This window comes from Mobula hypostoma, chromosome 9, assembly GCF_963921235.1.
Source record: "Mobula hypostoma chromosome 9, sMobHyp1.1, whole genome shotgun sequence".
NCBI classification, from domain to species: domain Eukaryota; kingdom Metazoa; phylum Chordata; class Chondrichthyes; order Myliobatiformes; family Myliobatidae; genus Mobula; species Mobula hypostoma.
The window spans coordinates 31,439,990-31,452,916 of record NC_086105.1 but is presented as its reverse complement, the minus strand read 5'-3'; the positions used below and the strand labels follow the sequence as shown (position 1 = coordinate 31,452,916).

Sequence of the window (12,927 nt, the reverse complement as noted above, 5' to 3'; positions counted from 1 at the left end):
CCTCCCCCCCTTGTCTTTCTTCCCGGACCTCCTGTCCCATGATCCTCTCGTATCCCCTTTTGCCTATCACCTGTCCAGCTCTTGGCTCTATCCCTCCCCCTCCTGTCTTCTCCTATCATTTTGCATCTCCCCCTCTCCCTCCAGCTTTCAAATCCCTTACTCACTCTTCCTTCAGTTAGTCCTGACGAAGGGTCTCGGCCTGAAACGTCGACTGCGCCTCTTCCTATAGATGCTGCTTGGCCTGCTGCGTTCACCAGCAACTTTGATGTATGTTGCTTGAATTTCCAGCATCTGCAGAATTCCTGTTGTTTGTGTATAATATCACTCCTCAGTCCAACTTCTCATTCCAACTCAGTCCCTTGACTCCTGATAACATCCTTGTAAAGCTTTTCTGCATTATTCCCCGTTTAATAGCACCTTTTCGACAGCAGGGTGACCAAATGTGGCATCACGAACATCTTGTACAACTGCAACATGACTTCTCAACTTTTATACTCAATGATCTGACTGATGAAGGCCCACATGGCAAACGCAACCTCCTCCACCTCATCTATTGGTGACTCCACTTTTAGGGAATCATATACCTGAATTCCAAGGCCCCTCTGTTCTACAACACTCTCCAGGCCCTACTGCTCACTGTGAAAGTCCTTTCTTGATTTGACTTTCCAAAACACTTTACATTCATCAGAATTAAACTAATTTTATTATTTCCCTTGGCCTAATTACCCAGCTGATGAAACATTAATTCTTGCTAGCCTTCTTTACTGTCTACGATATCATCTTGATTCTCTTTCTCCACTTTTCCAGTTGATAATATCCTATCGTAACTATTTTCTCTGTCCAATATATTACCAATTTTGATGTCATCTGCAGTCATGACTTTGGATTCTCTTTAATCTTCTCTGGTAAAATTACCTTATACCCACTTTTTGCCTTTCTGATTTCCTTCTCAGTTGTACTTCTGTATCCCCTATATAAATTTTCAGAGGTTCCTTTGATCCTGGCTCCCTGTATCTGATCCATACCTCTGCTTTCATTGCCAGAGTCTCAATATCTCTTGTTTTTCAGGGTTCCCTGCTCCTGATAACCTTGCCTTTCACTCTGACAGAAATATGTAAATCTTGAGCTCTTGCCATCTTGTTTTTAAAAATCTTCCGCTCTTGGAGGGCCCTTTACCCATGAGCAACCTACTCCAATCAACCTTTGCCAAGAGTAGTTTGAACTTTGCCCTCTCCTTAGTAGGAACTTCTATATATTGCCTGAACACACTTACTTCCGGTAAGGTGGTGGCATATTCAATTGCAGTGGCTTCTACGGGGTCAACCAAAGGTGTTATTGTCCTTTTCAAACATAGTTTTTATGATTGCAAGACCCTGCTGGACATTATGAACTTTAAGTACTACGTGTCTAACCCATTAGTGAGTTGCTTGTTCATAAAAAAAAAAACTGAAGGAGCTGGTGCAGATTGTGCCACTGCCTGTGTCAGAGAGGCCTTGGAGGAGTTGGTATGCAGTCTAACAATGAGTGACCGTCTTAGTCGCTTTTCTTGTGATCACAAGACCCTGTTGAACATTGTTAATGTGGAATGCTGCAAGTCAGATTCACTAACTTATTGGTGGATTGCAGGGGAGCTTTTGGGCCTCAGTTGTAGTGAGGACTAGGCCTCAAGCTGTGGTGTTGTGTGCTTACAGTTCCTCTAATTTCTATTGCCTATAATACAAAGTAACAAAGTGATCATCTGCTTCCTGATTCTCAGCGCCCTCCATAATAACCCACTGTATGACCCCTCAATAATTTCATCTCTGACTACTTTCCTGAGGTTCCTTTTAATCTAAAATGCAACTCCCCCACCCCCCCTTACCTCCTCCTACATCCCATCCGTACACTTAAACTTCCACTCCACTTTCTAAGGAGTTAAGACCGGAATTGAGTGTTGGACAGTTGGCAGTAAACATTCTACTTCTGGACCTGGAAGCAGAGCCATTTGATGAAGCAGATGATGGCTGCTCTTAGGCTGATGCCCTGATGAACCACTGCGCTGCCCTGGGATCAGGGTAATTGACTTCCAACACCACAGCTGCCTTCCTTTGTGGAAGATATGACTCAAACCATTGCGTATTTTCCTGCCATGTCCATTGGTGGCATACTAAGGTAAACTAGTCATTCCTGCCTGATCTCTGGAATTCAATTCCATGGTTCAGTTTAGATCAGGATTTTAATGGTTTTGGAGTTAAATAATCCCAATCAATCTTAAACCAGACATTTTAATGCTTCTAGATAGCACTATGAGCATCATTTTCATCACTTTGATGTTCGAGGGTGGTAATTAGCCAGATTGGGTTTTATTCTGCAACTTGTGAAGATGTGCTTGGGTAATCTTCTACATTATACATTAGATGCTAGTGTGCTGTGGTTGTAGTGGAACAAGCTAGGCAGTTACCTCTAAAATTGTGGTTACTCAGCTCCTACTTTTGTAGAAGTTGGCTACCCAGTGGTTAACGGTGAACTAACTTCCAAAGAGCTTCGTGATGATCACCCTGTTTTCCTCAGTGGATGATCAACTTACCAGTTGTTTACTCTATTAAAATTGAAAGTAGTCAGGTTTTGAGGCGTAAACTTATTCCGAGTTAAGATTTGTGCCATAATATCAGATTGGAAAAGCTTTTGAAAATATACGAGATGTGCAAATGCAAAGAGATAACTACAAAACAAGTTACCAGGGGAGCAGTGATATTGCAGCTCTGTCTTCATAATGGTTAGTATTGGTGAGTAAACTGGATACTGAAAAAAAAGTGAAATTAAAAGTTGATTAAACCCCTTCATCTGAATATCTACAGTGAATGTATTGATTTTGATCTTTGGAATTCCTTTTTTAAATGGTTCTGTGAAATTGGAGGATGGCAAATATAAACAAACTAACAGGAAATGAGAAAGTTCGAACAGTAGGCCTGTCCGCTTGACCTTAGTAGTTTAGTAGTAATAGAGTATTTGAAAATAGGATATTAGCTATGTTCAAATGACATTAGACTCACCTGTTAACATCACTTATGCTCCTTTGAAAATCACTTAAGCCTTCCTGAGATAATTAGGTGAAAGACTTTACATTTGAATAATCAACAGCCAATAGGACCCCCTAGGCTCCCTGTTTAGACTCTTTGGATAAAAACCCATTCAGGCCATTGTGATTAAATAGTTAGAAATATGAGCATTAGGATTATTTGTGATGCTGGAGCCAACAGCAAGCTTCACATGATGGAAACAAACCTAGCAGGGTATTTAGGGCATCTGATGTGTTGGGCAGGAGCATACTGCCTGAAGGGACAGAAAATTACATTTCAGAGTTGTGTAGACCGGAAGTGTGGCTAGAATATACACATCAAACAGAGCCGGCGATACCATACCCAGTAGTTACCTCTTATTAAACCTGTTAGTTAAACCTTCAGTTCTCCAATAGAGTTATCAAATATAATTGTCCTTTCAAAATTAACTGCCCGAGTCAGGATGCTCTTGATTGCAAGTGAACTAATTAATACTCTTTCTCCCATTTATTTTGGGAGACTATTTTTAGGAAAACAGTACTCTAAATTCGATATTTTTATATTTCTCAATTCTCCAGAAGCAACTTTAATTTAAAAAGTGCAATATTATGCCAAATTAGTTTTATTTAAGCATTTAAATGCAGAATAGTTCAAATAATTATTTCTCGTTTAAGAACAAGTACAATGGATTGAAATGCTGGAACCATTTTCTTTAATGTGTGCAGTTTCTTAAATATTAGTTTTTTTTTAGAAAATGCTCTTTTGCCATCCGAGAATGCTTGTATAGCTAATTAGATCTGTTAGAGCAGCAGGAGGAAGCTCCTTTCCTGGACAACACAACAGGCTGTAGGCTTATTTTGACATTCTCCTTCTACTTCAGTGACCTATTTTGCAAAACATTTCCTGGATTCACACAGCAATCTTCTTCATTGTGAACATTGTTATTGTGGTCTGCAATTAAATCGCTCAATTTAAGTGCCTCAATTTGTTCTATTACCACTTTTTCTATTCAGAAGTCAGTGGAACAGAAATTACAGAGAGGCTGGTGATATACATCTCTTTTAAATAGAAGAAAGAATTTTTGTGCATGTTATAATTATATGGGCCATGGGCAATGCTATAAATGGAATAATCTCATATTATGTCCAGTAATTGTGCATTAGACATCTTTCAAGTTACTAGGATGAGAATAAAGAGACATTGATGATTCTGTAAGCAACTTGAATGTGATATTTCGACCTTCCAATGACAATACCCAGTATATGCATTCCAAGTAATTATTTCCGTTCTTGTTATGCACCCAGTGTTTTGAGCCCTGCATTAAGAATCCTAATGAGTTTCCATTTCATAGGTTCTTAATGATATAAAACAACTTAATCCCGGGAAAGCAGACTTGACATAAAAACAGAAAATGTTGAACATTTTACAGAGAAGCAGAATGTGTGGAAAGAGTAAATGTTTCGTGTTGCTGTCCCTTCCTCAGAACTGCATATGTGACACTCAAACATTGAGTGCCTAATTGATTGATTCCAAACAAATTTTGAGAATTTTTACAGTTAACGATTAATTCAGATTAAATTAAATGCAGATGTTTTGGAAAAATGGAACTAAAGTAAGACCCTAAGACATAGGAGCAGAATTAGGCCATTTGGCCCATCGAATCTGCATGACCGTTCCATCATTGCTGATTTATTATCCCTTGCAACCCCATTCTCCTGCCCTCTCCCCATAACCTTTGACACCCTTGCTAATCAAGAAATATCAGTCTCTGCTTTAAGTATACCCAATGACTTTCCCTCCAAGTTATCTGTTGCATTGAATCTATGGATTCACAGCCCTCTGGCTGAAGAAATTCCTGCTCATCTCTGTTTAAATGGACATCCCTCGATTCTGAGGTTGTGCCTTCTGGTCCTTGACTTACCCACTATAGAAAACATATTCTCCACGTGCACTCACTCTAGGCCTTCCAATATTTAATAGGTTTCAGTGAGAAACCCCACTCATTTTCCTAATCTCCAGGAAGTACATGCCCAGAGGCATCAGATGTGCCTCATATGTTAACCCTGTCATTCCTGGGATAATTCTTTGAACATCCTTTGGACCCTTTCCAGTGCCAGCACATCCTTTCTTTTCTTAGATAAGGAGCCCAAAACTGCTCACAATACTGTGCTGTCTGAATAATGCCTTATAAAGCCTCAGCATTACGTCTTTGCTTTTATATTCTACTCCTCTGGAAATGAATGCTAACATTGCATTTGCCTTCTTTACCACTGACTCAACCTTAAAGCTAACCTTTAGAGAATCTTACAGGACTTTCAAGTCCCTGTGCACCTCTGATTTCTAAAATTTCTCATTTAGAAAATTGTCTGTGCCTTTATTCCTTCTACCAAAGTTCATGACCATACACTTCTGAACTCTATATTTCATCTACCACTGTTTTGCCTATTCTTCTAATCTGTCCAAGTCCTGCTGCAGACTTAACTGCTCCCTCAGCACCACCTACCAGAGGACACGATTTGAAGGTGAGATGGCGCAGGTTCAAGGGGGATGTGAGGGTTAAGTTTTTTACTCAGAGAGTGGTGGATGCCTGGAATGCGCTGCCTGGTATGGCAGTAGACACTCTTAAGAGATATTTGGATAGGTACATGAATGCAAGGAAGATGGAGGGATATGGACATTGTATAGGTAGGAGTGATTAGTGTTTGGGTGTTTTTGAATTTCTTTTTAGCTGGCTTGGCAGAACATTGTGGGTTGAATGGCTTGTTTCTGTACAGTACTGTTCTATGTTCTATGTGCTATCTTTGTATTGTTCACAATTCCATCGTCCAGGTTATTAACATATAATGTGAGAAGAAGTGGTCCCAGTTCCCTGCTGAACACTACCTGTCACTGACAGCCTTTCAGAAAAGGTCCCCTTTATTCCCACTCTTTGCCTCCAGCCAGTCAGCAAATCTATCTATTCTAGTACCTTTCCTGTCATACCATGGGCACTTAATTTGTTTAAGAGTCTCATGTGTGGTACCTTCTGAAAATCCAAGTAAACAACATCCACTAACTCTTCTTTGTCTCTCCTGCCTATTATTTTCTCAAAGACTTCCAACCAATTGTCAGGCAAGATTTCCCCTTAAGGAATCCACCCTGACTTTGGCCTTTTTTATCATGTGCCTCCAAGTACCCTGAAACCTCATCCGTAATAATGGACTCCAACATCTTACCAACCGCTGAAGTCAGGCTAACTGGCCTATAATTTCCTGTCTTTACCTCCCTCCCTTCTTAATAGTGGAGTGATGTTTGTAATTTTCCAGGCTTCCAGAACCATTCCAGAATCTAGCAATTCTTGAAAAATCACCACTAATGCCTCTACAATCGCTTCAGCTACTTCTTTGAGAATCCTGCAATGTAGTCCATCTGGTCCAGGTGACTTATCTGCTCTGGACATTTCAGCTTCCCAAGCACCTTCTCTTTAGTAATTGCAATTATACTCACTTCTGCCCCCAACACTCTCGAATTTCTGGCATGCCCCTGGTGTCTTTCACTGTGAAGACTGATGCAAAATACTTATTAAGTTCTTTAGTGATTTCTTTGTCCTATATTATTATTGCTCCAGCATCATTTTCAGCAGTCTGGTATCCACTCTTGGTCTCTTTTGCTCTTTTATATCTGACAAAACCTTTTGGTATCCTCTTTTATTTTATTGGCCAACCTACCTTCATATTACCTTTGTGTAAAACAAGAAGAGCTCTTGGCAGGAGACTGAATCTACCCAAGGTAATAAAATCTCAGTGAAGAAGTATTTGGGATCTCTGTGTTGACTGTCCTCACTGAAATGTATCACAGGCTCAGCCCACAACCTCACCCTCAGACCAGAGTGGTGAGCACTTTCCCATTTCTGTCAAGGTAACTTTGTCCCTGAATTTGAAGACATTTGGACACTTCCAAACTGCAACCGAAGCTACTTGCAATATGCAATTTGTCATCGATTGTCATATAAAGCAGCTAGTTATTGCGACCAGTCCAGAGAGTGGACTGCATTTCGCGCTCTCTGAGTGCAAGGGGAGTGTGAGTTCTAGGGCCATTGTGAGCCAGAGGAAGCACATAAACAAAGGCCCTAGTGAGTAGAAAGAAACCTTGTGAGTTGGAAGGAAATGCTTCAAACATCAATTGAGTCATGTGTTTAGGATTTCTGAATAATCCAGTAGCAAATTATTTGAGCTTGACTGTGTTTTCTTTAATGTTCAGTTGATTAGAGACCATCACAGTTAATTTTGCGAGTCAGTATCCTGACTGCAAATATGATACTTCCATTGTACATCAGTCTAATAACTTGTCTGCGTTTGAGTCACCACAGTGAACCATTTGACAAGATATGACTCATGACTAAACTGGATAAGCTATAAAAAACTGTGCAGCATGCATATGAGTAAAGGAGTACAACATTAAAAATGTAAAGAAGCCCCCTATTAATGTGTGGAAACAATGCCTTTGCTGCTTAATTTAGTCTGGAAGAGCTAAATGGAACAAGATCAATGCTTTATCCAATGCAAACTCAGCATCATGAGGGCATTGTCCTTGCCAGCAACTACTTTGTGACCAGTTGGAGAAATGGAGCAGAAGAAAACTTAATTTAAGAGTCCTTTGTTTTGGTGTGGCCAAAAACAACTCATTTTATTGTGGTGCCAGTAAGATCATCCCAGCTCTTGTATTTCATTTGCTAGTGGCTATCAAAGTTTTTGCTTGTCCACAATGTGAAAATAAAAGTAATTCAAAAATAAACGTTCCAAAGCAAATGTTTAAATCAAACATGGTACATTGTATTGAAAAACCTATCCTTTTACATATCTTTCGCATTAACATTTGATGGTGCTGGATAAGCAGTGTTATCAACAATAAGCCTAGTGTCCTAACACAGGTGAGACTTCCAGTACCGTGACAACTGGATCCTAGCAATGTTGTCTGAGCCCAAATGGACAGACATTTTCTATTTGAATTAGATAAGGTGCCTCTTTACCTCTTTCAGATGAGAGACGTTTGCTTGGTTTTACAATGTGTGCTGCTCTACAAACTTGCTTTCCTTTGAGATGTGGGATACCTAAGCAGCCACAGAGAATGTGCAAATTGCTCACAGATGGCACTGGAGGTTGAGATTGAACCCAGGTTGTTGGAGCTAAAGGGGGATAGCTCTGTCAGCTGTGCCACTGTGTCACCCAGCTGTGGCACAATGCCCTGGGATATTGTTGCAGCATTACAAGTATGAACAAATGCACAGCATTGTACATGTTTCCTACAGAAGCAAGACCTTGTTGCGTACATCTACTCTTGAGGCTCAGAAACAGCTTGTAAAAACATAGGGGCAAAATATACAATGCTTGCAGCCCCTTTACTGGTGATAAGCATTTGGTTTCTCCTGTAATCACAGTTCACTTCCTTATTTTAAGATGTTCAAAATGCTTTCAAGTTATAGTGGAGGAACTTAATTTCTGGTGAGTTGGTGTGGACTTGCATATTCAGTGCCGCCTCTGCTCCAAAGAATCCAAAGTAAATAGTGGTATTGTTTGGATATACGTAATTTGTAATGGATTGGGATTTTATTCTGTAATGATAGCTTTTGAATCTTCGTGTTAGCACAATATCCAATTAAGGAAGTAGATACAGGAAAAGAAGAGATGATTGGTTATTTTAATAAGCTTTCAGCTTCCATCAAGTAGCATTAATGATGCAGAGTGCTGAAATTCAAGATGCTATAACTCATAGAAGAGTGGAAAATTGGAGTATAAATTGATTTATTGTCACTTCTTCCAAGATTCGGTGAACAGCTTCAGTACGTGTGGCAATAATGAACCAATTCCAAGGCTGAAATTTAAAAATGCAATTAAAATTAGTTTTAAGATTGTGAGAATATTTCCTTTTCTCCTTTTTTTCTAATTAGTTTACGAACACACCAACTTCCTTCTAAAGGTTTAAAACATTGCTAACTGGAGTTATGGTGATCAGTGAATAACTCTATTTATTGTTTGTTTAAACAGGAACCCTAAAACTGATGGATGGCTCAGATAAACTCCTGTGGTCTGTTCAAGTGGATCACCAGCTTTTTGCCCTGGAAAAGTTAGATGTGACGGTGAGTGTTACCATTGTGGTTCATAAAACCTTCTCCATAATCCAACTTCCTAGCTACATTTATTTTTATCATTTTACTATCACCATATGCTAAGCTATTTTCTATTCAGATTTTCTGATCCTAATATAAATTGAGTTTTCCCTTGAGAATCAGAACACCTTCATAAACTGTAAAGGCTGAGACCCATGAAATTACTGGCACTAAGTAGCTACCAAAGCCTCTAGGTAGTGGACAACAAGTGTATGATTGTCATGAGGATGAAATATGCTGCTGAGAAAATTGACATTGGCAAAAAAAAATACTCTTTCAAGCCTGCCCCTGAACCAGGTGGTATTACTTATGCAGTTTTACTTTACAATAAACTTCCTCAGGGAAAGTAACAATAGTCACTCCTGTCACATCTCATGCTTGTCTAGTCAGGGCCTACCTATCTGAATTTTTATTTTTCACAAAATATGGAAACTGTATATATTCTCAGGAATCTTTTGAGTAAAGTGTCTTTAAAGGAGGAGGATTATTTTTCCACGGTGGTGTTTTAAGTACAAGTTATTTGTATTGTAATTTTTATTTCATGTATAAGGGGTTTCTTCTTTTATGTTACTGCATAGGCTAATCAAAATGGCTTCCTTGTTATGTTATAATTAAAATGGCTTTTCTGAAATAACTGCAATGTAAGGAGTTCTCTCTGTCTCTGCTTGTTTGGGTTATATTATTGATAAGAGGGAGAACGAACCAATTGGGATAGATGTTATTCTTTCTTGTGTGTCTGTAAGCAATTGTGTTGCTTGGGCTTTGGGGTAGAGAGAGTGGACGCGATGCTGTAAGCTGGCCGACGGGACAGACCCCAAGTGGGAGTCTGAGGCCCAGGGTCTTCGGTGAGGAGAGGAGACGAAGACAGACTCATGTGGAGCGTCTGGTCGACCACCGTGGTTGGTCCCAGGCGGCAGGTCGAGGGGGTCGGAAAGGATTGAATGGTGGAAAGACGACTCCGTTACTTGAGCTCCAACTGTTGTGCACGAAGTGGTTGAAGTTTGATAAGTTTGGCGCCTTTTATTTTTCTTTTATATTTTATCTCTATTAATTACATAGTTCCAGTAATATCTATAAAGTGTAATCATTTAATCACATATGGTGTATTGTCTGCTATTTGGCGGGGTGGGGTACATCACACAGCCTCCACACAAACTTGATTACCTAGTTTGGCGAGGCCGAAGGCTGCTTCCCCCAGACAAAAGTGAGTTGAGCGAGCCTGAGGCTTACCAGGGGGCTACACATGTAACAGTTAACTTTGTCTATCTAAATTTTTATTGAGTGACCACTTTTGAAGGAGGGAACTGGAACAAGTGCCCATTTCTGTGCTGTAGTGTTCTATGACTCAATGTCTCTATCAAAATTTCTTGTAATGAAACACCATTTTGTAAATAGATGTCACACTTTAATAAAGTAGCATTCCAATTTGATTCTGGGAAGTCCTGCATTGTTATAGACCAATAAATCTCCAAAGGATTGATTATTTGAAGAGATAGGTGTGTAACGAAAATAACAATGGAGATATCTTTAGAGAACAATAAGAATTTAGAGAGTTTGGGGGAGTCTGAGTTATAAATAGAAGGATATGTTTAGCTTTCCAACTTCATTTTAGTGACACGATGTAGATGAAAACAATTGAACTCTGAAACTCCGAGCTGAATTTGGAGAAAATTTGCAAATTTAGTTAAGTGCCAAAGTTGTCGTCGTCATCGTCATCATCATCATCAGGTGCGTGCCCAGTTTGAGCTTTGGCTGCCATGGCCCACACACTCCTGTTTCGGGTCAAGTGGATCAATTCATTGGTATTCATTTCCAGTTCTCTGGCTGCTGTCTCCATCATCATTTGTCTTTGTCTTCCTCTTGCTTTCTTCCCTTCAATCTTTCCCATAATTACCGTGCATTGCCAAAGTACAAAATAAAAAAAACATTCAGGTGGAATTATAGTTCACAATTACTTAAAAAATTAGAAAGAGCCATTGTTTTGATTGCACTATCCAGCTGTTGCATGCATAATTGATATTAAATCAGCAATTAAACCGTAAAGCTTTTGTTTTTATTTTGCTACAGCTGCAACTATTAGTCTGTCACAATGATAAGTTATCCTAAGAAAAACTATAGATTGTTCATTAGCACTCTTGGTGGCAAAGTTGAAAAATGAGCATTTGAAATATTCTCAGCCTGGCCTTATTTATAATGAATTCAGGATTGAAGAGTAGGAAAGTTGAAGAGTACAATGCCACTTGCTAAGCCACTTCAGAAGATGTTTAAGTGTTAAACACAAGCAAATCCCTAACCATCATGTTAAACCAGATAAAGACTGATCGCTGGTACTGACCTCATCACCAAATAGAGTTATAGAGATGTATGGAACAAATACAGACCTTTTGGCCCACTACGTCTATGTCAACTATCAAGTATCTATGAATTAAATGGTCGCACAAATGGTTCTTAAATTTTTGTTTGCGATTCTGTCTGTACTGGTGTAAAATTGCTATTAGCCCAGTCATCTTTGTAAATTTCTCCTCACAAACATTTGGGTACTGGCATCAAAATCTGGAGAGCTATCCCTAGGCCTAATATTCACACTATGATACCTTTCTGACAACATGCTAAACAACGAAGCAATCCCTGGCTTGTATGCTGTCTCATTGTGGCAAGCCCAATAGAGGGAGGAGAACAGTGCTATTCTGTTCTATGTACTATATAGGTGAAAGGAAGAAATCCTGGGAATCTTTAGTAATGGATTCCAAAACCTGTGATGTTTCATGACGTCTGATCAAATATAAAAAGGGAGACCTCCTGCTGATTACTACGTACTGCCCTCCTTCAGTTGATGAGTTAGTGCTCTTCCATGTTGAATAATACTGAAATGAACTGTTCAGACACATCATGTTTGAACTATTCAGGTCAGATTTAATTCCCCAAAGCCCATATTTCCATAGTTTTTGAACAGCCTGACTGATGTTATAGAAAGCACAATTCTTTTTAATTTAATTTACAGATTCAGCACAGTAACTGGCCCTTCTAGTGCTGCCTAATTGTACCGACTAACCGACTAACCCACACTTGTTTGGAATGTGGGAGGAGAACGTACAAACTCCTTACAACAGTCGTGGGAATTGAACCCGCGTTGCTGGCGCTGCAGTAGCGTTATGCTAACCACTACGCTACTATGCTGTCTGTGTGTAGTGTGCTTTAAGGGAAGTATAATTGTTGTCTGCACTTTATTTAGGGTGATGGACGAGAAGAAGTGGTAGCCTGTGCTTGGGATGGCCAAACCTATATCATTGACCAGAATAGATCTGTTGTTCGCTTTCAGTTTGACGAGAATGTTAGCGCATTTTGTGCTGGTAAGTGATAATTTTTTTGGAATACTTTTTTTGAAAGCTTGAGATGAAGTTTAAGTTCATTAATATTGGAACTTACTATTTATTCCTTAAGGAAATTACTGCAAACACTGAGGAAACTAATTAGTATTATGAATAGAACAGATTTTTGTTGGTGTAGTCCCAATTTTGTTGGAAAATGCTTTACTTTTCTATCAGATTTCTAGAATCTGCAGTTTCTTTGCCCCTTGTTTATATCATCAACTTCAGCTTTCTCTAAGCATTTCTTGTATTACCTTACTACTGTAGTTTTTTTTTGTTAGAGTATTAGGAGTTTCATCAGGCAAATGCAAAGTAATGAGTTTGATGTGATGACGAACTGAATTAATCTATATAAAATTTAACAGAACGAATATAT

The 12,927-nt window shown here is 39.2% G+C and overlaps 1 protein-coding gene across 5 annotated transcripts in view; it reads left to right on the top strand.

Moving 5' to 3' along the window:
• Positions 1 to 12,927, top strand: part of itfg2 (integrin alpha FG-GAP repeat containing 2) — an 84,644-nt gene that overhangs the window by 47,607 nt on the left and 24,110 nt on the right. For all 5 annotated transcript variants that reach the window (XM_063059657.1, XM_063059656.1, XM_063059655.1 and 2 more), the window contains 2 exons: positions 9,062 to 9,153; positions 12,416 to 12,533. In XM_063059657.1, the coding sequence (XP_062915727.1) occupies positions 9,062 to 9,153; positions 12,416 to 12,533 (210 nt within the window). The remainder of the gene's footprint in view (positions 1 to 9,061; positions 9,154 to 12,415; positions 12,534 to 12,927) is intronic.